A 25,427-nucleotide genomic window follows, 5' to 3' on the forward strand; every position below is an offset into this window, starting at 1 on the left:
TGTGGATAAAAATTTGGGCAACTCTTTGCTTTGAACGAATTTTTCTTCAATTGTTTCTTGTGTAACAGTGGTAAGTGTGATTAAATGTTAAATATGGAGGAGATACAGAAGGATAACAGTTTGGAAAGGATTAATAACAAAGAGTTTTCAAGATGCTCGAATCGAAAGGAAGGGGATAAAGATCTCTCAGAAATAGAGGAACTTTGGGTTAACGCGATTTCTATACAGATCGGCGGGCAGAGATAGTTCGTATCGATCCTCTGTTAGATATCAAGCGCCGTAACAAGCGTATCATATCCGTGTCAACGTTCATGAATAAACTTGGTGAAATCGATACTCGGTCACCAGATATTGTGCCACCATAATCAACATAGCTAAAATTTCTCTTCGTTCCTCCTCGAGCATTCTCAAAAAGTCATAAATCTATCTTTCACGAATTTATCTATACTTCTCCATCCTCCAATAGTTTCTTAACTTTCGTCGCCGATTTCAAAATTATTCTCGAATCTCCTCTCGAAAACGTTTCTGCGAAAAAGAAAAAATATTCAAGAAAAAGTCCCTCTTATTAATCCACAAAACTCTTCCAAGAGACGGTGAAGGGAATAAATTTCCATATTTGCATTTCTCTTTCTCGAGGGAGGGCTTGTGAAAAAGGGCTTGGAATACCTCGAAGGGTGGTTTGCTCGTCGTAATCCTGAAAGAGAAACAGTCTCACTTTGGACTTGTAGCTTACGTTGCCGACTTACTAATCGAACCAGATACTTCTTCCTCCTCCCCTCTTTTCCTCCCCTTGCGCCCACTCTCCTTACTATTCCGGGATACCCTCGAAAGTGCAGTGAGAAACTCGACTCGCATTGATAATGCCCCGGCTATATCCCGGCCAATGGGATCTCCATCCAAGGAGACGTGGAGGAGAAAAGAGATCGAAACCCCTCCCTCTCTTCCTCCTCCGTATGGAAAACGGAAGAAACGGCCGGTCCCCGTTAAGGGGATGAATATTAACCGAGGGGCCTGTCGCGAACGACTGACCTGCCTTCCTATTCCAACTTTCGTTTCCAAGAATGTCTCTCGAGCGGAATATATTGGGTTGGCAACTAAGTAATTGCGGATTTCAGTTGAAGTTGATGACGACCTAATCAAAGCAATAATCCATTCGGATCGTCACAGTACAACTCGTGAGAGTGCAGAGAAGCTTCATATATCGCATACATGCATTGAAAACCACTTAAAACAATTTGGCTATGTTCAAAAACTCGATACATGGGTTCCTCACGAACTGAAAGAAAAGCATTTAACGCAACGCATTAACAGCTTCGATTTGCTAAAGAAACGTAATGAAAATGATCCATTTTTAAAACGACCGATAACTGGCGATGAAAAATGGGTTGTTTACAACAATATCAAGCGGAAAAGATCGTGGAGCAGGCCACGTGAACCAGCTCGAACAACATCAAAAGCTGGTATTCGTCGAAAAAAGGTTTTGTTATCAGTTTGGTGGGATTACGAAGGAATTGTTTATTTTGAACTCTTACCACCCAACCGAACGATCAATTCTGTTGTCTACATTGAACAACTAACGAAATTAAACAATGCGGTTGAAGAAAAGCGGCCCGAATTGACAAATCGAAAAGGTGTTGTATTCCATCATGACGATGCAAGGCCACACACATCTTTGGTCACTCGGCAAAAATTATTGGAGCTTGGTTGGGATGTTTTGCCACATCCACCATATAATCCTGACCTTGCACCATTACTTTTTGTTTCGATCTTTACAAAACTCCTTGAATGGTAAAAATTTCAATAACGATGATGATATCGAATCGTACCTGATTCAATTTTTTGCTAATAAAAACCAGAAGTTTTATGAACGTGGGATTATGATGCTGATTGATCAAAATGGGCAACACATCACAGAATAAAGTTATTTAGTTCCATGAAAAAATTGTCTTTGATTTTCTAAAAAAATCCGCAATTACTTAGTTGCCAACTCAATATTATCGATTCGAATCACTTGTTTTGCTGGAATTTTTAGATTAAAAGGAATCTATAGTCAATTTTTTTTTTTTTAATTTCAGTAAAAATTTCGTAACTCTCCTCCCCCTAATTTTCGAAGAAACATGTGAATATCGAACTCGAACCGCTAACGACATCAATTTCACTCGATCCTTTATCCAATCAATCTTTTTTTTCAGAGATCGTAGCTTTGTGAATCATTGTTACCGATCCCATCGAGGAATCTCGATGAATGGGCTATTCATCGAGGATCACAACGCGTATCAACGGAAGTTGAGGAGGGGAGGGAAGAGTAATTCGCTAATGGCATCGAGGGAGGGATGCGCAGTCTGGCATTCTTCTGGCGTGACGATGCCTTGCGCGGGAAAAGCGACCCTTCATCCCTCGACTCGACTTTATCCAGATATATCGGAGAAGGGGCTCGTGTGATGTGTGTACATATATACACGTTTCGAGGGAGATTCCCCGAGTAGTTCGAGATTGTAATTGAAGTTCGTGGTGTGAATTCTTCTTGATCTTGGGAAGAGTATTTCCAGAAATGGAAGACGCTGTCTGATCCATTTCGCTCGAATAATATTCAAAATCGACGAGTAGACGATTTCTTACAATTTACTACTTGCCAATATCTCTTCATTCGAGTTCTCCTTCGAACTATAAAGAAGAACGATATAAATTAAAGCTCATAATTATCTGAAATGAGTTTCGTAAAATATACTTACTAATCGAAACAAATCCCAGGAATAAAAATTAACAAAAATCCGATCCAAGCTAAAAGCTGAGCCGAACGACGTGAAATTAAAGCTCATAATTAGACATCTGAAATGAGTTTCATTTTCGTAAAATATACTTACTAATCGAAACAAATCCCAGAAATAAAAATGAACAAAAATCCGATCCAAGCTAAAAGCTGAGCCGAAGGATAGAAAAACGTCGAAAGCTCGCTCGAGGCACAAAGGAAATCGAGATTTCGATTCCAAACCCTTCCCTCCTCCATCCACATCAAACGATCTAACAACGGCTACCCAAACTTTGGAGAAGAAAACGAGGAAGGGGATGAAGGATATTTCCTCGAAGAGTCCATCCTCCGTGTCTTGGAGGAGGAAGGCAGTTCGATTTCCGCGCGAGGGGAGCGTTTACGCTCTCTTTTACCGCGGCGTAATGGTATTGGCAATCTTCTGGCCAGCCGTAGAGACTTTGCGTCGCGACTTTTATCGCGCCGCGCTCGCAATCGCGAGGAGACGCGCGTAAATCAACCGAGACGTGCCTCCTCCCCTCCAAGAACAAGCCAGGAACAGAGATTTATTGGGATATGGAGTGAATAATATTATGGAGAATTTTTGTTCATCAAATCATCGATCAAATGAAATTTGACTATTGGATTTAATTATTTGATTGAATTAATAAGGGGATGGTCAAATTATTGGGTGGAATTTTATTTGTTCAATATTGATTTAACATGATTTTGATATATAATGTGTATTTGAAAAATTGTAATTTCTTGTAAGAAGAGAAGAAAGGAGGGCCAATTAGGCGACGTATAGAAATCTCATTTTTCACGAGGGCTTTGCGAAAACGGGATTCAATTTCTCGAGTAAACGCGAGGGAAAGTTTATTTCAAGGGATGGAAAGAAGACCGAACACCGAGCGGTCCAGTTGCAAGCAGTTTCAATCCTTAAAGCGTTTCAGAATGAACCGTTAATCAAAGAGAGGGAACGAGACTTTTCCAGGAACTTGTTAACAGTGTACAAGATTGATACCGGTTACTCCGGATTTTATATTAATTATAACGTCGACGGTGAGGTAGCGAGATGAAAAAATTAAAAAAAAAAAATCGCGAAGGAAGAGAAAATAAATTTTGTTTAAACGAGTAAATGGAAATTAATGTTCCATCATTTTTTTTAATTACAAAAGGTGTATTAATTATTTTCATCAAGAGTATGATTTGCAACGATTCAAATATATACAAACCCAATCTTTATTATTATCATTATCTCTTCGATCGATTTTTCTTAATCGATCACTTTTCAATTTTCCATTACTTCCCACAATTTCGAAGATATTACATGGGAGTCTTCTATGGGATGAATTCGAAATTTCGAGAGTCGAGGATATATGTTTGGGATATAAAGGGGGATTGGACCGATTGGACGAAGACGTTGCAGAGAAATATGATCCATCGGGCGTCGCGTCAGGCCGGACGTCGCAGATTTCCGACAGATATATTTCTCTCGGGATGAACTGTCCGTGACTGCAAAGCGTTATTATACGTAGCTGGGATAAACGACGTGATTCATGCTTATTCACGAACATGACGACGGGCTGGATAACACCCGTCTTGGATACGTAATGAACCAACTATTACTTGTCCTCGAATATGCCTCCCTTTGTCGTTGAAATAATTTTTCACATTATCTCGATCGATCGAAGATGGTGGTCTCTTTCGATAAAATGTTTCTCAACTCTTTTGGAAAATTTACCAGATATTTCTTTTCAACGCCATCGATCAATTAACGGTCCGATTTTATCGATTAACGTGGCCACCAATTTGGTGTTTCAGATTTTTCAAATTTTTCAAGAATATAACGCGTTGTTGGATAACTCTTACGATCCCTTTAATGGAAATTAATATCAGGATCTCGTATGTGTATATTTTTAATCTCAATTAATTCGAATGTATGGGAAATTTTTTCGCGTTGTTCGTCAAAGAAGCTCCGCGCGATACGTGCATGGAAGAGTAATGAAGAATAATCTACTACTTTTTTCCCCTCGTACAGCGCAAAATTATAATCATCAAAGCTTAAAATAATTAGACACGGAATTAGACCACCGCTACAATCCACCGTTTTAATTATAATAATTTCACCGAAAAAGAAAAAGTTCGCGATTAAAAACGATCATTTGATAAAGCGTGTATCAAGATAAAAAAAATTAAAATTTCAATTCCTCGTTCAAATTATATTTCATCGAAAGCCCGTTCAATTTTTTCAAATTTATAAATTTCATCTTTCTCTTCTCGAAACATATAATACATTTTGATACACGTTGTAATTACATTAAATATATATATATACGAAATTTTATCGACCCTGTCCCGACCAAGCCTCGCATTTTCCAGCTTTTTTCCTACCTTCCCTCTTTTTTTTACTCGCTCGATCTCGATCACAGATTTCTTTTTTCAATTTTAATCCCTCGGCCGATAGCCGAGTCGGTGGCAAAAGGACGAGCGCGCGCCGCCCTTCTGACGAGATATCATCCCCCTCCCTCTTCGCCGTGCCGGCAAACCGCCGTGAAATTGTCTTCATTAAGGCGGTGAAATTCCGCGCGCGTGTGGATTTGGATTTCTTTTTTCTTTTCTTTTTCAGAAAAGGGAGAAGAAGAGGTATGCGGACCGAGATATTGGGGAGGATTGGAATTTTAAGCGATGGAAATATCGGGAAGGGATCCCGTAAATACGTTCTCTCGGCTGTAATTTTTAATGAAAAATGAGATTGGGAAGAAGTATCGTGATAATAGCAACTTTTGAAAAATTAAAATCCAAATCCCATTCGAGTGAATTTTTTAGAACAAAAAAAAAAAGAAGGGGGATGAAAACGTATATGGCAAGATCCAAAGAAAATTGAAAAAAGAGGAACGATTTTACAGGTGATGAAACATCGTTTATTTATATACAAAAATGCGTGTATAATTTTTAAAAAAGTTTGGAGAAATGAACGAAGGAGAAAATGCTAGAGAAATTCTTTCGTGTGTGTGTAAGGGTTAAATTTTTAATAGGGGAAAAAGAGAGAGAGAGAGAAAAAAATGCAGGTAAGATTAATGAAGAATTTTTAGCGTGGAAAAGTTGAGGAAAAGGAGAACGGTAACCGTCTGTAGTATGAAATTTCACACGTGTCGAGTTGAATTTTTAACGACGCGGGGAGGGAGGGAGGGAGGGAGGGCGAGATTATCGGAGAATTTTGATGTTACAAAGGATGAGAGATCGCGAAAAGTAAATTCTGCTACGGCCAGCGTGAAATTTCACACACGTCTGTGGAATTTTTATGACAAGAGGGAGGGGGATGGAAAGGAGGTGGGGAGGGGAGGGTAAAGAAAGAGAGAGAAGGTTCCAAGATTATTGGAGATACGTTGTTAGAAACGTTGGAAAAATTCTGCGAAAGTAGTATTACCTTGTATTAAATTCTACACACGTCGAGTTGTCGCGGGGAAATAGTTACGACATTTCTACACTTTCGAATTTATATTTACGCTGGGAATTTCGAAATTTTCTCTGCGTGGAGAAACTAATAATAATCACGATATTAGAAATTATAGAAACTGTATTCCAAAACAACGTCTTTTTTCGTTTTAAAAATTTATTCCAATTATACACGAATCCGTTAACAATCATCTGCATGCAGAGATTGAATATCCAGATTGAAATCGAACGATGAAAGCAGAGACGAAGATCGATGAGATTCAACGATCTCATTAACAGGCTAACTGTTTTGCTTTTTCATAGTAGAATATAATAATTGTCGTCATAAGTGTGGCTTATTCCACATTTTATGGGGAAGAATCTGTTCTTTGAACTTGATATTAAAAAGGGAGAATTTTGAACACAAATATTATTGATTTTGATGAAAAGAAATGTTTATTTTAATTTTATCGTACGTAAATCATAAGATGAAACGAGTAGTGCAAGCTAATCATTCGTCGTACGAGTAGAAGAATAGAGTTACGACGATTCATTCGAGCGAGACATAAGATAATCAAACAAACGGAGTAAGAGAGATACGAGATACAAGAATAATCGGGCAAGTGAAATAAGACGGTAATAATCGGGCGAGTGACGTAGCTCGATCATTTCAGTCGATACAAGTAGAATGTACGTATAATTATGGATACTTGGAGAGAGTTAATGAAATAAGGATAAGAAGGAAATAATTCTAACGATTATATATATAATTAGAATGAAGATATAGGTTCGTTTTATACAGAAGAGGAGGGGAAACAAATAATAACCAAGTGATGAGAATTTATTCCAAATTCGAATTGGAACACGTGTCTACGCCTGTCTGGTCGTGTTAACAATGATAAAACGAGGTTCGATCGGGGCAGAGCAAAACGTTATCAATCACACTCCATTACGGACCGGCTACATCCGAGCACTTTTATCGCAATCCCGTCCTCGAAACGCTCTCTCCCTCTCTCTCTCTCTCTCTGAAACGAGCTGAGAGAAGATTCGATAAATCCTTCGTAATTTCCTTATTTCAACGCTCGATAAATCGCTACGGAAGTGTCGATTTGAATTCCCCTCCATTCGATTATCATTCGTGATCGTTGATTCGAGAAAATTATTAATCTTGAAAAGTATCCGATTTCGAAGAATAAATAAATAATCGTTCAATCGTTCGATTTTAAAAATTTTAAAAATGTTCAACGCGAAAATTATCGATCGATCGGATTTATTAAATTAAATATTATATAATGGAAATTTATAAATTTATAAATTCGATGAAAAATTTTGTTTTGATCGTTAATAATCTTTCTTTAATCTTTTTTTTTTTTTTTTGACGAAAAATATTAATCCTCGATTATTCGTCGTTCCAACGATTTGGCGTAAATATCGTAAAAGCTTGCGATATCGTATAATCGAATATTAATTCTTTTTTTTTTTTCTGTATTGAAACATTAAACATTTTAATCGTCGCATCGATCGAAATAAAAATTGAATTTAACAATCGCTTAATCGCATTAAATATTATTCGACGATGAAATATCGTTCAACGCATTCTTCTTGCCAATTGTTTCTTGGCCAAGAACAAAAAAGGCTACATAGGCTCGTGAATGTTACCAATTTCTCGTAAACACTCGTTCATTAACGATAAATATTGGAAAGGATCAGCATTATTCCCCTCCCACGGATTAACGAATCCGCTTAAACAATCGGTGATTATTTCGATGTTACATTTGCAAAACCGTGTTCATGAATGTCTTCTTTATTTAATGAGGCCAAATAACGCTGTATTTATCACTTTTATCCCTTCGAAAATGAATTTCAGAATTTCAGAATTGGGAAAATTCGGACGATAAATAAATCCTTAATTTTTTCTTCCTCCATCGAAGAAGAATCCTTTTAATAAAGTTAACGACGTAAGATAATCGTCGAAATTAAACGTATTCCAACATTTAAGTTAACAAGTTATCAAAGAATAAGACCAATCATAATCATCTTTTGTCGAATTCGAGATTTTTAAGGGATTTCCGTTTCTTTTAAATTTCTAGGATACTTCCTCTTCCTGAAATCCGGAGAACAGTGAGCCGGAAGATAAAATTCGTTAGATGCAATTAACAAGATCGATCTAGTAGACCTTTCAAAAAGAGATGCTCGAAAGGAAACGAATATAAACCTGATATAATTCACCTATCATCAAGTGATCGAATTCTTTTCATAAAAAACGAGTTAAATATTTTTCCTTTCTTCAAGAAGCACGAATATCTAAATATTCTTCTATAGCAGAAACAGTAGTTGAAACAAGTTTAAAAAATCTCTGATAAATCATTCTCTCTTTCCTCCTCGTGCTTTTTGCATGCCAGAAAATCACGCCATAGAAAATCAAAGTTCGATCGCCTTCACCTTCCCTCGTCACGGGCCGAGTTCAGAATTATCAGCGCGCGCTACATCGACGATTCACAGTCGCGCCAGTTAGGACAATTTAGATCCAGCCGAGCGATAAATGGTCGATTGAATAACGCGTTGATTAAACGCGATCTCATTTCTGATAATGCCTAAACGAATTTTCCACCAGGAGGAATAAAGTGGAGGAATTTCTTTGGCCAATTTGGTCGAAGGATCTTCTAAATTCGAGGAATCGATGGATATTTTCAATACGCTCGATGGAAATCCCTTCCCTTTCGAGAAAATATCAAAATTTTAATATTGAAGCTATCGAAAATTCTTAAAGATAAAGAAAATTCTTAAATCGAGATTTCCATATAATAGGAACAAGTATGAAAAGAAAGAATATTTCACTCACGGTGTCCACGCGGTGGGGATTCGCCGGTGATGGAGGCTATGCGTGGCGCGTCCTCGCTGATCTCGATCTCGGCGGACTCCCTGTACACGTCAGCGATGAAGGCCGTGCACTGGAGGAGCAACCTCCCGTTTCGAAACATGTCGTTCGTCACCTTGAAGTCTATCGTCGACTTGGACACCTGAGAATCGTCGTCCTGCGGTATGGCGAAGTATCTTGTCCTGTATACCAAACTATCGTTCGCGATCTGCAAGAATTCAGAGAGAATTCATTATTCGTTATGTAAAAAGTTTAACAAGAGTCATCCAAGTTCGATTAAATTAAATAAGAATGATTAAACTTCGAAGACAAGGAATGTTGGAGAAATTTTATTCCCCTGGAAAAACATTTTTATTTTTCATTTTTCTTCCTCGAAACGAGGAAGATTTAATTAGAAAATTACTTTCGTTTACGAGGCGAGGGGTGTTTAACAATGCGAGAAAATAAGCGGTGCACGCGTCAAATAAATATTTAGCCGGTTGAAAATGAAACAGATTAATTCTGAAGCTCGCGTGTATACATCAAGCAGGCGTGCACGGTGTGTACAAGGTATGAAGCACGAATTATTATGCCACGGTTCACACCATCACCACCACCGCCATCGCGAGGAAAGGGATGATTTCCATGCTTGGAAAGTATATTCTATATTTTTGCGGAATAACGCGAAGTTGGGAAACGCGCGTGGACAGTTTTAATGCCTTGCCAGGCTTTGACTTCTCAAAGTGGAAATTTCTCTGGACCAAGTTCGAGGAAAAGTTTTCTCCCTGCGACACGAGATTGGAAATAATGTCGATTGAAGTAATATTCATTGTTGGTAGAATAATTACTTTAAATTAGTAGAATAAAATAGATATAATCAAACAACACAGAAAATATTAGCCAGACAAGTAGTACAAGTCAATTATTTGAAAGTGGAACAAAGTGATAAAAGAATAAAATAGTCAGAGCAAGTAAACTAGAATTAATTTTTGAAAAAAAATATACGTTGCTCTTCACATTAAAGAAAATTAAAGTTCCAATAATTTGAACTTCTTTTTTCAACTAACCACTCGAAACCACGTCCAACAAACCAATCTTTCATCGCCGGAAATATAACCCTTCCAAACCAAACTCTTTCACCGCTTCAACACTTCATCTCACAGTATACACCCTTACAGATACTATTACCACCCAGTTATTACATTATTATCCCCGTCCTTTTAACTGTCTCCCTCGACAAATATCAGCATCGATCCTCCTCACTCTTACATATATATATATCTGTCCATCTCACTCGCCATCGAAGAGAAGAGATGTGCAGCAGAGACGAATCTCCTTCTCCCAAAGATGATATTAAATCGGTCTTCAGGGTGAACGAACGAAGGAAAGAGATCCTCCTCTATCTTTCTCTCTCTCCTACTACTTTCCCTTTCTTGGATAAGGAAGAAGAACACAAGGGTCGCTCGAGGTTATTACTTCGGGGAACAAACGAGGGGTTGCGCGCATTAAGTCGGCGATGACTACACGGGGACTACACGCTGTTCATAAAACATAATGCATAAAGCTTGTGCTTTGTCGCGTGCACACCTCTCCTCCCCCTGCGCGGATTCGTCGATCCCACCGACTTCCACCCCCGAAGATATATTGTGGAGGGTACGTGCCACGTAGTCGCTGATTTTTATTAAGATCGAGCGGGACTCGATGGTTAATGGTCGGAGAAGATGGAGGAGTTTTTAAGGTAAGACGTGGATGCGGATCTTCTTTCGTGGAACTTTAAAGATCGAGAGTTTTGTGCTGCGATTTTTTTGATCGTTAAATCTGATTAAGAATTAGGAAATGTTGTAAGATGGGGACACTGCTCTTCAAAATGTATTTTTATTTATCCCCATATGAGAGTTATCGTTGTAAGTGAAATGTAATTTTTAAACCTGATTGAAAAAACTCTATTGAAATTAGGTGGCGAAACTTAAAAGATAATAATTTCGGGAATCTTGCTGTTTAAAACGAATTTTCGTTCATCTCGATACGATTTTCGGTTCCCGAGATATCGTCGTGCAAAGAAAAGGGTAATTTTTAACCATCCTATTAAGAATGTATATATTGGGCCCTAGGTCCCAATTTTACAGAAACTTTAAATTATTGTATCTCGATAACGGATAGAGATATCGAAATGAAACAAAAACTATCTTCAATAGCATTGCTTTCTCTAATTTCTGAGTGGGTTTTGTCTACAAAATTTTAATTTCTTCTAATCACTTTACGACAAAAAATGATATCGATTTATATTTAATTTCAACCTTCTTCCAAAGAATTTTATTATCCAAGAGAGGCTGAGTTTAACGGTCAGAATTTCCAGTTTAATTTCGATTATCAAGGACAATCTAAACCACAAACTCTCATATTTTCAAAGGAAAATGGATCACGATTAAATTCCTTTCCGATGAAATTGATAATTAATCGTTCGAATTTCCAATTATCGATAATTGTTTAATCGAAACTCGTCGAGCATGCTGAATTTCTTCCAACTTTTCGAACACGATTTCGAGAGAAACACACAACGTTTACCGCGATTCGTCAAATTCCTTAGACTTTATGACCGTTTCGAGTCCCTCTCCCTTCCGGAATTCCTGTTGTAAATTCACCGAGTTTTATCGTTTCCTCGGAATTCCACGCCATTGTCGTTCATCTTATCTTCGCCCGTGTAACCCGCGCGTCGCTTTTCATACGAGATTCCAACCGCGGATCTTCTTCCCCTCTTCCCTCCTCCCCTAAAAATCTAGGTCACGTTCTTCTCCACGGAAGGAAGGAGGCGGAAAATCTGACGGATCTTGTTGGCTCGCCTCCTTGAAATCTCTTTCACATTTGGCAATTAGGGTCTTCGAGTGGACACGAGAGAAGGGATGAAAAGTTTTCAAGGGGTTGATCTTCGGGGAGCAGGATTTTGAAAATGTTGTACCACTTGTTTTATATATGTACTGGTTTCTCAAAGTTTCGTCATTAACGTAGCATTTTTCGTAACTACTTTGGATCGAAACGAGAAAGGAGATATACAAATTGAAAACTCGCCTATAATAATGATATTTTCGATTATTTCCAATAATTTTGTATTATTCTGAAATTGTACGTTAATATCGAAAAATTTTAATTTTTACATCCTATAAATAAACTACGTACGTTTTTATTTTAATACAAAGAATGCGGAATAATTACAATTATCGATGAAAATTCTATCCTTTAAATAACCGTTATTTAAGAGACACAAAAGTTAACAGTTCCATTCGATCCCCGATCGCGAGCCCGATTTATCCGGATTGTCGCATCCGGGGAGGAGGAGGGGGGATGGGATTGCGAGAACATCGCTCGTTAGACCTTTCTTCCCTGCAGACGTCGGACAGAAAACCGATAAACGCGTCATCCACCCTCGACTGTCATCGCGCGATCTCTCTGGCCGCGTTGCAATTTTCGTGGACGAATGGTGGCCGAGAGAATTTGCGCCTCGTCCGAGTTTTCGAGTTATCCAAGTGGAAGCCGGGTTAAGGGGCGTCGAACCATGATTTCGAGGGGATTAGGTTAGAATTTTTCGCGTATGATTCTTGGACTTTTTTTTTTTTGAATTTCAAATTCGACTATTTCATTGAATTCTTAAATAATAATAACTTTTATAATTATAAAAGATCCAATAATAACTATGAATTTAATGAAACTCGAATATTCAAAATATTCGAGATGTTGAATAATCAATCATAACCTAACCTAAATCTTCTCGATTCTCGTTTTCGGCCTTGAAAAATATCCAAATGTCCATAAATTTATACGACGAGTTATAGTTGCGCAAAATTCATCGATGTTTCAGCGTTGGATGGGCGGAAGAAGCGTGGCCAGCAGGGCGGAAGAATCGATGGCGGGAAAATATGAGCGAATGCTCGATTCCGGATCGATGGGGAGCGTGCGACCCTTGGCAGAGGATCAACTATCCGCTCGACTCGAGTATTTGTTTCAAAGCGGGTTTTGATTGGAAGCGACAAGCGAGATACTGGCGACATCTATCTCCTTCATCATTTCATGTATTGATTTCATATATATTCATATTCATTTAATTATTCGATTTTTATTAATCCTAATCCAACTTTGACTTAACCTAACTTTATTATTGCTTGTGTTATGGATGGATGGAATACCGCTTCTTGGAAACTGAAAATTTGTTTTGGCTTCGAAATTATTATTATTGGAGTTTTTTTCTTAGCTCAGAAAAAAAAATGAATCGTTACGTTATGAATAGCAAATTAATTTAACGATTGAAAGTTTTAACGATTGAGAAATGTTTTTGAAATTTGTTTTTTAATTAAAAATAAAAGTTCATTTAACGTAACGAAAAATGTAATTTATAATAAATTATTAACAACTTTGAGCGACTGTTTTTACAAAAACACGTAAAAATATCAAATTGTAAACACACTTACCCGATTTTCTATATATTCTGTCAGTAAATCAAAACAAGTTTCAAGTCATAACAAACGGGATAAAACGATGTTACATATATATATAATCCAAAATATTTTCGTACATCGTCAAACAAAACATCTTCAACAATTTTAATTAACCATATTCCAAACGATGCTTCTAATTTAAATAGCAAGATGGGAAGAGATGGGTTTTAAAGCTTTTCGTCCAACGTTGTCTCTCTTTCTAAAATATATCCTTCGCAAACTCGAGGCAAAAATGGGGCAGGAAGGATCAATGAAAACGATTTTCTAACCCAGTGACTAACAGCATGGAGCTAACCACCGGTTGATAAGCTTGCATTTTCTCAACGAGCCGTCCACCATCTTGATCTTCCTCCTCCTCCTCCTCCTCCTCGTCATTCTTCCGCTCGAGTTGACACGCGTTCGACAACTTTTCCCTCGGCCGATATTCCTGCAGAGAGAAGCTCGAGAAGAGCTTAAAACTCTGGATCGTATTAAAAGTTGCATCCTCCTCCGCTCGTTGGGGAATAAAATTCTTCCTCCTGTGGGCGAAAAAGGAAGTTAACGGCTTACTTCGCGCTCACGAGAGAATATTTCTTCTTGATTTTCAATTTTCTATCGTTCATACGGGATGATTACTCGCTGTTCGTTTTCTTATCCATTCCTCTCGTCGAGAGAAACGTTGTCTTTCTCTTTGTCTGTATTTAAACTTTCACTCGATACCTGTGTTTGCTCAAACGAGGTTCAACATAGTCAATTCTTCAATTTTAATCTTTCTCTGAATGCTTGTACGATTAAATATAATTCTTATAATTATCTAATAAACTTCATTAAACCACGGTCAACATTAACAATTCAAATGAGAACGAACCGAGTTATAATTATTAAGAAATATCCTTTCCAACAATTGTTTCACAAACTTGATCAAACTTGAATCAACACTTTCAATCTCGAAAAGATTCTTCCTTAATCATAATCACCTCTTCTTCGTCGATCCAAAACACACACCCACTCGATTCCATTCTTCAACAAACCCCTCCTCCATCGTGTTACAACCCCCGTTGTAACAACTCTTGAAAAGTAGAAACGAGACAAGGGCCGACAAGGGTATTAAGAGAAAGTTGTCGACAATGGATCGAGGGTGGAAAAGAGAGGGAGGAGGGGTTTCGAGTTTAGCTTTAGCCCTCGTGACGCGCTTATCAACGTCCACCGACGCAAAATGGCGCGGAGGGTTGAAATTGCCTCGTCGTTGCACTTTCCATCGTCCATTGTTCCACAGCGTGGACGCGCGAATTTTCAGTCGCATTTAGAGAGACGCAACCTTTCCCCTCTTTCTCTCTCTTTGTCACGTTTCGTTCGGCGAGAAACTAAATCGCTTTCGGTAGCCGCGCGTTAATTATAACCGATCCGATCCCATAAAGCGGCCGAATTTATTTCCCCGAACACGTTCGAACCGGGGAAAATTATTTCGTCAAATAAATCTTGGACGTGGCTATCGACGCGTGGAAACGAAAGCGAGAGAGAGAGAGGAAAGAGAGAAAGCGAAAAAGATCGAGGAAGAGATATTAAACTCGTTCGAACAGGTTCGAACAGGTTCGAATATGTTTGAACGTGTTTGTTTCGAGATTCTTTCGATAGTTTGGGATAACTGTTAATGAAACTGTCAAGTATCTTGAAATTAAACCAATTGTTTCGATGTAACAATTCTAGGATGATTTCATTCAGATATATTAATTGTTTTATGCTTTAAACGCGAGTTTGGAGTTATCCAATGGTTGTAATTCTAATAACTTTAATCAAAAATTCTCTGATATATTTATAGGATGATAATAATTGTTCGTTTTAGTTTTATAATACACGTACATTCAAATTCTCATTTTTAAAACTCGGTTTCCGCAAGTGTATCGATCCCACGTTGCTTCAATGCGAAAGAGCGTCGCACCAGGAGCGGAATACTAAGAGTCGGGCATTAAATAAGCGTGGCAGAATTCGAATAACTAGAAACATTCGTGTTTGGAGAACAAGAGGTTGACTAACGACTAAAGTCGAGTAAATAACCCCATCCTTTTCCTCGCGACATTGCGGTTCATTTAAACCTTGGGCAAAGTCCTCGGGGATTCTCGAGGGCCTTCGATCGAGAACATTTCTCGAATCGTGAACGATGGCGAACCACGTTCCTTCGACTTGTTTTTCTTCGACCAGTGTACTCTCCACTTCAATATCAATTTTTCTTTTTTAGATTTCGATGAGCGTCTTCAACTTTTCAACTCACGCTTCAACAGTTCATTTCGAGTTAAAATTATACTACTTCTCATTCGTATATTTCTTTCCATATGCATATCTTTTTCTTAAATTATAAAAAATAAGACATTCTTTTTACTTTTTTTTACCATATTTAATCCTTGATCTTTGAAATGATGATTCCTTCGAAAAGATTCATAAACTTTTTGTAATTCTTATTTATACAATTATTAAACAAGATTTTCATCTCGATTTTTAAAACTATACTACTTTTCATTCTCTATACATTCTCATATACTTTCATATAAAAAAATAAGATATTCTTTCTACTTTTTTTACCATATTTGATCCTTGATCTTTGAAATGATGATTCACAGACTTTTTGTAATCCTTATTTAATACAATAGCAAGATTTCCATCTCGATCTTTCCTACGATATCTTGATCCTATCATTATCCTTTCGTTAAATATCCTCTGAACACTCTTCCTCCACGTTCAATGCGTCTACCGTATTCAATTTATATCCCGGTTCTACCTTTTCTCGATGGCCTTCGATATCCCTCGATTTTGTTTTTCAATCAACACCCACCACGCTGCAACTATCTGGCCATTTCACATTTCAACGACCTAGGCGAGCTCGCGGCGGGGAATTAAATTTATCGAGATCCATCGAGATACATATCCGGCCAATCGGCGTGGGGGGAGGGGGAGGAGAGGGTTGGGTCACGCGATCCCCTCGTATGCAAATAAATCGTTATCCCGCGGTATTTGTTAAATCAACCAAATTATTCCGTTAAATCGCGCCACCGCCGCGCCTCGACACGTTTAATCGATCTCGATGAATTATGTGTTTTCGATCGGAGGAGGGGGAGGGGGATCTCCCCCTCGCCCTTTCCTCGCTTTTCGATTATTCGCCGCAGCTAGAATCGAAAAGGGGATATTTTCCTTTATTTTTCGATTCCCTTTCTTTCTTCGAAACGATCGAGAAGAAAATAGATTTATTTGAATAAATTTTTCTTCGTTTTCACGAAGATGAATCGAAGATTCGAAGATTTTTCAACGGAATATTTGGATCGTTTCTTCACTCTCGTTTAAGAAAAAAATCGGCCGAGTATGCTCGATTCTTCTGAAAAAAGAGAGAAAAAAAATATTTTCACGTCCACCGCACTCTACGCTACATTTTAATTTCGCAAAAATTTCCCTGCTGCGATCGTGAAATTCGATATTTTTACCCGAGATATTTGATATGACACGTGAACGTGAAAATTCAACGGCGGAGAATGGGAATTTTGCGCGTAATGTCGAACAACTGGATGCTTTATGGTTTGAATTTCTGCATTTTTACAAGTGTTGTATATATATATCGAACGTCACGCTTGCTAAAACTAATACAATAATATTTTATACCGTATTTTTTTAAACGATCTACTCGACACGATAAACACAGAAGGAAAAAATTTACATATCCATCGTTTTAAACTCAAAACTCGAAACTTTTCAAATCGACTCGACCGAACCTATTAAATCTCTTCGATATCCGTTTCGCATTTATATCGTCTTTCGCGCGATAAATTTGACACCGTGAAATCGAATCACTCGTGATTTAAAAGATAGGCAGAGTTTCGATTCGATACTCCTAAATTGGATCTTCTTCAAGATTTTCGTTGCTTGGATTCTTCTTAACGAATTGCGCCCAGTTAAAGTCTCTAAAGACAGAGAGGTTATTCGTTAGTTTAAATACACTTTGTCACCACATCTCTAATTCTCCACTCACGATAGACAATTGTCACCTTGTTCGTTCAATTTTTCAAATCACGAAGAAATATCGATTGAACAAATATTATTCAATTTATAAATCGATTCTTAATTCTTCAAAATAAACATCACGAAATTATTTTTATTTCGCGAAATCGAAATATTTGCATTCCTTCGAAGAGTTTTTTTCTCTTCTTTCTTTATCACCCTAATAATCGAAGGGGGACCATCAATTTCGAAGTAGTCATCGATTCCTCCCTTCACGATATTTCATGCAAAAATACCAAAAAACTCTCTTCGAGCGTGAATTTTTTTTCCAAAAATTGTGGAAACGGAAATAGGAACACGAAGCATATACCTCTAAATAATATCTCTAGCTTTCAACGTTGAAATAAAATATTCCGCGTGTATATAATTTTAAAGACTCGTCGAAAAATTAAAATTGCGTACGTTCTTTCATTATTCGTTGCGCATAAACCTCCAATAACTCAAAAATTTCACGAGAAGATCCAAAGAAACGTGATTAAAAGAAGACCATCCTCGCAAATCTGGCAAACTATGAAGGATTCCTCGTATCATCCCCATATTTGGATGAAATAATTAGCGACTCGGCGAATTTACCCCGAATCCCATTTACCCCTCTTGTTTACAAACACGCGCAACGGCGAAATAATTCGTTCGTTTGCGGGAATTAATTACGAATATATATAAGCGGAACATCAAATTGCTCCAATTAATTAATCCATCACAATGGATTGCCCCGTTTCCCGATATAATCGTTATATTATACCGCTCTTTCCACTGTCAAAACCGCATCAATTTTTCATCCCTTTGATGGTCGAACCCTCCTCCTTTTCCTCCTCTCCGAATAATTCGAGAGGCAAGAAAGAAACAGCTCGACAACCTGGAAGGGAACACCTGAACCTGAGGGGAAGGCGAAAAGGTAAATGGAACGGAAGGGAAGGTTCCCTTAATCATCGAGTAAGGTCACGTAGCTACTCGTCGAGGACAAGACGCGAGAGAGAGAGAGAGAGAGAGTATACTCACGAGATCCTTGTTCAACTTCCACGTAATGGCGGAGGCGGGCCTCGAGTTGCCCGTCGTGCAGTTCGCCCGTAACAGCTCGCCCACGGCGATCCTCTCCTTCTCGGTGTCGATCGTCGGGTCCGTTTTCGGCGCGTCTGGGAACACAATGATAATTAAATCGTGATTAAAGGCCTTTTGGAGATCGAAGAAAGGAAGGAAGAAATTGCGTCATTCGTTATTCTTTTCGAAAAAATATTGATCCAGCCAATTATATTGGGTTGGCAACTAAGTAATTGCGGATTTCAATTGAAGTTGGTGACGACCTAATCAAAGCAATAATCGATTCGGATCGTCACAGTACAACTCGTGAGATTGCAGAGAAGCTTCATGTATCGCATACATGCATTGAAAACCGCTTAAAACAACTTGGCTATGTTCAAAAACTCGATACATGGGTTCCTCACGAACTGAAAGAAAAGCATTTAACGCAACGCATTAACAGCTGCGATTTGCTAAAGAAACGTAATGAAAATGATCCATTTTTAAAACGACCGATAACTGGCGATGAAAAATGGGTTGTTTACAACAATATCAAGCGGAAAAGATCGTGGAGCAGGCTACGTGAACCAGCTCGAACAACATCAAAAGCTGGTATTCGTCGAAAGAAGGTTTTGTTATCAGTTTGGTGGGATTACAAAGGAATTGTCTATTTTGAACTCTTACCACCCAACCGAACGATCAATTCTGTTGTCTACATTGAACAACTAACGAAATTAAACAATGCAGTTGAAGAAAAGCGGCCCGAATTGACAAATCGAAAAAGTGTTGTATTCCATCGTGACGATGCAAGGCCACACACATCTTTGGTCACTCGGCAAAAATTATTGGAGCTTGGTTGGGATGTTTTGCCACATCCACCATATAGTCCTGACCTTGCACCATCCGATTACTTTTTGTTTCGATCTTTACAAAACTCCTTGAATGGTAAAAATTTCAATAACGATGATGATATCAAATCGTACCCCTGATTCAGTTTTTTGCTAATAAAAACCACAAGTTTTATGAACGTGGGATTATGATGCTGATTGATCAAAATGGGCAACACATTACAGAATAAAGTTATTTAGTTCCATGAAAAAATTGTCTTTGATTTTCTAAAAAAAATCCGCAATTACTTAGTTGCCAACCAATATTAAAAAATGTCTCGTTCCATGGATGCTTGGATGCTTCGATTACAGAGTTAATATTTTCCATTATTTTTCTTCAACCACTCGTCACACACACTCGACGAGTATCCGGGGGATAATTGAAGGGGGCTTGGATTTTTATTGGAGAGAGAAAGGAGTTCTTCCACCTTTGGATGGTGGTCTCAGGGAAAAGTTGCCACGATCCGACATGAAAATGGGACGCACGTAGGGCGGCACGTGCGCCGCATTACAGGGGAGGCGCGATTCAGCAACGAAGGATGAGGAGGAGGAGGGGGATTTGTCTACCCTCGGTTGGAAAGTTTTTAATTCCGACCAACTCACCCACCACCTCCATCCTGGCCTTTTTGATCTGCGCGTGATACGACGGTTTCCCGCTCATCACCTCGCACTTGTACATCCCCGTCATCTTCCTCGACACGTCGACCAGCGTCACGTCGTGCGAATTCGACTTGGAAATCTGCAAATAAACAAATAACAAATAAGACAGAGACAACAAATAAACGCGATCATTTTTCTTCTTCTTTTTTCCAATCTCTTTTATAAGAAAATTCACTCGAACGATTATTATTGAAATTTTCTTTCCTTCTTTCGTAATAATAATTTTTTTAAAAAATGGATTCCGAGTTGGGGATAAACAAGGAGGGGATTTCCTCCGTCGCTTAAATTTGGACCAAGGGACCGAGTTCTCCAACAACCCACCCTCTCGCTACGGAGAGAGAAATCTGATAGCTAGGAGGAACTTACTTTCCACGCTTCGTGATATCGTTCCTCGACTCGACTCGACGAGTTTACGCTGGAAATGTATTCTTCCATCTCGCCTCGAATTCGATTAATTCCCTTCCACCTTGCTGTATACATATATATTATCCAACTATCTTCGATTCTATTTAACTTTTTCGGAAAATCCCTTTTTCCTGTTGAAAAATGGACTTCGGATCGATTCGTCTATAGGAGAAGATCGTCCAAGTAGTTGGAAGATGTAAATCAGTTAGAAATAATAGTATCGAGGAATATTTCTTATCAAGCTTACAACAAACATGAATCTGTAAATTTTTCAATTTCGAATTTTAATAAATTTCTAAATTAAAGAAAATTTTGAATTCTCACATCCAATATAATAAATTAATATAATTTTAGATACTCTCTGTCTCTCTTTTCGTTTCCAGGATACAATTTCCAGCATAAATCCACCCCTTCCTCTCCCTCTTCTAATTAAATAGCTAAATTCAATTCCGTCTAATGGCCGGTTAATGCAGAAATAAATATTAATATCAATACATAAAAATATCAACATCACATCTCGTTGCGAGAAAATTGGAAAGACGAATCTAGAAAATTTTCGAGCGGCGGCGGTTCCTTTCGTCGAGGCTTCCGCCATCGGAGGATCGGCGGAAACGGTTGAAAAGAGGTTGTATCCGGTGCAGTTTGTAAAGCGGCCGAGAGGAGACGTCGCGATGCATATAAATGATTGCAACGACGGGTGCGACGGAGGAGGACGGGTGCGGGAGGGGAGGGAATACAGTCCGATCGAGATTTAGACTTTAGGGGAGAGGGTTGGATGGAAGGTCGATAGCCGCGTGGAATACAAAGTAATTCTGGCCGAGAGGGGGTTGCTCGAGAGAATCGAGCCGGGAAATAAAAGGAGACGAGGCAAGAAAGGATTCCTGGAATTATGCGCGTTTCCGCGTTGGAAATTTATACAAAAATGGTGGAAGAGGGTTGTATTGCTGAGAGTTCATTATTGGAGATGTGAATTTTTTTTTTTTTTTAATTATTCCGGGAAAATGTTGTTTCTGCCCGAAATTGATTTTACATTGAAAGCGAGAGCGTGAATCAATTGTGGAAGAATTATTATTCGAAATGTGTATTTTAATAAATATGGAGAAACGATTAATGTATATTATATGTTTTATTAGGTTGATTTTGTTAAACGAAATTTTGGAATTAATCTGTATCGTTATTACAAGTGAAATCTGTTTTCAAGCGATATCATTCGAATTGCGAGTGTATAACGTAGCATGACGTAATTTTACGAAACGTAAAATTAATATATACATATATATATATATATGTATATAGAAGTATAAATATACCCATAATCAATCCGATGTAAACATGATCACATGACTGCAGAGAGGGTAGCTCATTAAATACGAACCGTTATAAAATGTCAAACATAACCCCCGACTGCAAAGGATTAAATTATCCTCATACGGTGGATGATTTAATACTGTTTCACCAAACTAATCCCTTCATTAATCTTGACGTGGAATATATAATTTCCCGAAAATTTCTCCTAACATTTTATCGCGATTCGAAAAACATATACGTACGAGCGTATCGAATCAGAAAATCCGAACATAACCTCACTTTTGCTCGGTTTTAATAATACATTCATCGAAGGAAAATTAGAATTTCTAACTTTTTATTTTTCAAACTGACGACGAGATGATAAAATTCCTTCGAATTTCTTCTTCTTAGAAAAATTTACATGTCGAAGTAAAATAAATAAAATTACGTTCGATATTTATTCGAATTAATAAGTAAAAATTTCCAAATTTTATCGATCGATAATTGTAAATAATTGTAATCACTCAGTTTGAATATTGGACGATCTTCGAAGACAATCTCCTATTTTTACATCACAGCATAACACAAGACGACGATCCAATCGTTTTGGAGATTTACGAACGACTTGTCGCTACGTCGATACGCCACCTTGTTTTTCTCCAATCCCTTTTCCGTTACATACATACGAGCGCCATTTCTATGAATTCTTGTCGGGACCCGATCTCTCGCCATTTGTTTGCCGTATTCGAAGGATAAATCAGGTTTCGCTCCACGACGATTTTATCAAAGGGAAAGTATTCTCAAAGAGTGAATAAATTCGACCTATTACGTTTCTTTTTAATTTTTGTTTTTTACTAACAAGAAAGAGACAACAAAATTAACGTATCATTCATTAGAGTAAAATTAATATAATAATAATCAAAGATATAGATAATCAAAGAAATGATCGAATTGAATTCAAACAGAGACAGAGCTATTGTCAACTCAACAAAATGATAGAAAAATCGTTTCTCAGTCCCATTCTCCCGGAATTCGATCTGCAAATTTCATTAAAGATCCATATCGGCAATCCTCGGATATCGGAGAATGAAAAATTTTCTTTTCTAATGTGTCGAATTGATTCGAGGTTTCGAGGGCCTCCTTATCAGCGTTCATTCGCCATCGTAGGCAATTTATTCCAAAAAGTTCTCTCCTTTGAAAGAATTTTTCGAATTGGTTCCTCCATATTTTATTCCTCCGTAAATTAAATGGATTTCTCAATTCAAAATAACTTTCGTTTATATTCATTTTCCCTTATTCGAGAATTTTAAATATGGGACAAAACGTTAAATTTTTCCATTAGAAAAGAAGAAAAAATGTTTTTTATCCTACCCTTTGTCATTTTTTTCCTTTTTTTTTTTTTTTTACACCAAAGCCTCGAGGGTAAATAAAGCCGAAACACGAGCCGTTTGCCTGTTTATTGGCTCGAAAATCGTTCGATCGGATTTTGGCCAGCGATACTATGTTTGGAGAACGTGTGGCCATGCCTCCAGATCCGCGGATCTTTTCAAGCGGAAATAGCGGCGCGAAAATAGAATCTAAACGAGGCTTGAATGCGCCCCATACTCGCCCCACCCCCCGACTATTTATTTTGTTTATCGCCCCCTCTCAAATTTCTTTCCCTTTCCAATCGAGCAAACTTTTCAATTTAAGATATAACAGAGTCTCCTCCATCGTGTCCTAATTAGAGACAAGTTTTGAAGTATTAATATTATCTAATCTGGCGAACAAGAAAAGAAAATAAAAATTTCCAAGTGAAAACAGAGACGAAAAGTTCGAAAAAAATCTCTTCTGTGTTATTATTTCACGAACAGGAGGAAACAAAAAAGGAAAACTTTGGGAATAAATTAAAACACACACACACGCGCGCAATATACCCGCAAAATTAATAACGATTCATAAATATCGATCGACGAAACTATCCCGCATAGCCGGCGATAAAATATTCAATCCCAGTCCATCCAAAATTTCACTCCCAAATTTCCTCGACCGAACCTTCCCTGTAAAATACCTCCCACGAATTCCGCCCGTTTAAAACGGGAAAGAGACGCGTCTCGAAATATCCCTATATATATATATAGAGTCCCCTAGGAAGAACGAACCGCGGTCGATTCAAAATTCACGCATTCCTCCGTCGAAAGTCCAACAATTCCTTTATCTCGCAACACTGTTTTTTTGGGAGGGGGAAATTTTCGCGAGTTGGAAAATCGGTAAGGGTCCCGATATGCAGTTGAAGGGATAAATAAGGGAGGGAGGGACTTCTTATCTTCGCACGCTTTCGAAATGCGCGCGAGACTGATAAATGAACGTCGCCACTTTCCCTCTTGGAAATTTATCAACCGTACGAAGCGAATTCTCCTCTTCCTCCTCTCTGGTTGGAGAATTTTTTTTCCTTTTCCTCGAAACAGAGAGAGATATATATATTTCTTCGATGCACGGGAGGTGTGAACAATTCTGGCCAATTTCTATCTCTTTCCTCCCTCTTTTTTAACGGAGGAATAACATTTTTTCTTATGAAATAATAAATTGAAAACAAATTTTTTTAATATTAATATTAATTAAATTTATTCCAATTTATATAATATAGTTTCGATAATTAAAATTAATTCATGAACATTATTCTTCTTAATTATTAATAGATTATATATTTTATACGCTAAAAAAATTATTAGCATGCTCAACAATTTTTAATTCATTTTACTTTATTTTTATTTTAGATTTAAATAAAGATATATTTGTTATTTTAATTATTTTCTATTAATTAGATTTTTAAATAAATTTAACATTCGTTAATCGGGTTTCTCCTTTCATTACATTCGAATTTTATAAACGATACGTTGTTGCTTTACTTGTTTGTTTTATTTTATTTTATTTTTTTTTTTATTTCGAGAATAATGGAAATTGTTGAAGATGAAAAGTTTATGGGAGGAGAAAGAGAGAGAGAGGAGGGAAAGGTTCGTGGAGAAACCTCGTAGTACATCGTAATTTCATTCGCGTTTAATGGAGTTATGTCCTTTGACCCGACTCCATTATTTTCCATTTATTTCCCGTTTACTTATTTCTCTCTCTCTCTCTTTCTCTCTTTTAATCGCACGAAACGCAATTCGTGCCTTTTTCTATCACCCAACAGCGTGTTGCCATACTTGCCCCCCTCCTCTCTTTTCGGGATGCGTGTTAAAAAATTGAACAATTTCAATCGCTTTAAACAACGTCTTCTCGTTACAATTGTTGTTGCAGCCGCCAATTCAACAGAATTATATTTTCATCGATCTCGCAAATTATATATCCTGAAGAACAAATTTAGAGTCCAAATAAACACAGGAATTTAACACGTCAAATAATAATAATTTACTTTCTCAAATTCTTCAAAATCCTTCCCTAAAAATTATTGAAATCGACAAATGAAATACCGTGACAAGAAATAGTTTTTTTAAAAATATTTAAAACTGACGGATGGATTTTCTCCCTCTCCCCAAAGTGGACCAAAAGAGGGGGGAATGATCTAACGAACGGGCAACGGGGAACAACTTAATGAGATTTCCCGTCATAAACTTTTATTGAAGTGCTCGTTAAGAGAGGCGAAG

General features: G+C 37.7%; 1 protein-coding gene and 1 long non-coding RNA gene across 5 annotated transcripts in view; one reads left to right on the forward strand and one right to left on the reverse strand.

The window, feature by feature from the left end:
• Positions 1–25,427, forward strand: part of LOC113219262 — a 193,879-nt gene that overhangs the window by 139,329 nt on the left and 29,123 nt on the right. The window contains exon 2 of the long non-coding RNA XR_003306141.1: positions 12,895–13,105. This is a non-coding gene — a long non-coding RNA (uncharacterized LOC113219262). The remainder of the gene's footprint in view (positions 1–12,894; positions 13,106–25,427) is intronic.
• LOC724847 overlaps positions 1–25,427 on the reverse strand; it is a 155,144-nt gene that overhangs the window by 13,661 nt on the left and 116,056 nt on the right. For all 4 annotated transcript variants that reach the window (XM_006560976.3, XM_006560975.3, XM_001120751.5 and 1 more), the window contains 3 exons: positions 20,056–20,191; positions 18,548–18,681; positions 9,027–9,270 (listed from right to left, as the gene is read on the reverse strand). In XM_006560976.3, coding sequence (XP_006561039.1) covers positions 9,027–9,270; positions 18,548–18,681; positions 20,056–20,191 — 514 coding nt within the window. The remainder of the gene's footprint in view (positions 1–9,026; positions 9,271–18,547; positions 18,682–20,055; positions 20,192–25,427) is intronic.

The sequence above is a fragment of the Apis mellifera genome, linkage group LG15, assembly GCF_003254395.2.
Source record: "Apis mellifera strain DH4 linkage group LG15, Amel_HAv3.1, whole genome shotgun sequence".
NCBI lineage: Eukaryota > Metazoa > Arthropoda > Insecta > Hymenoptera > Apidae > Apis > Apis mellifera.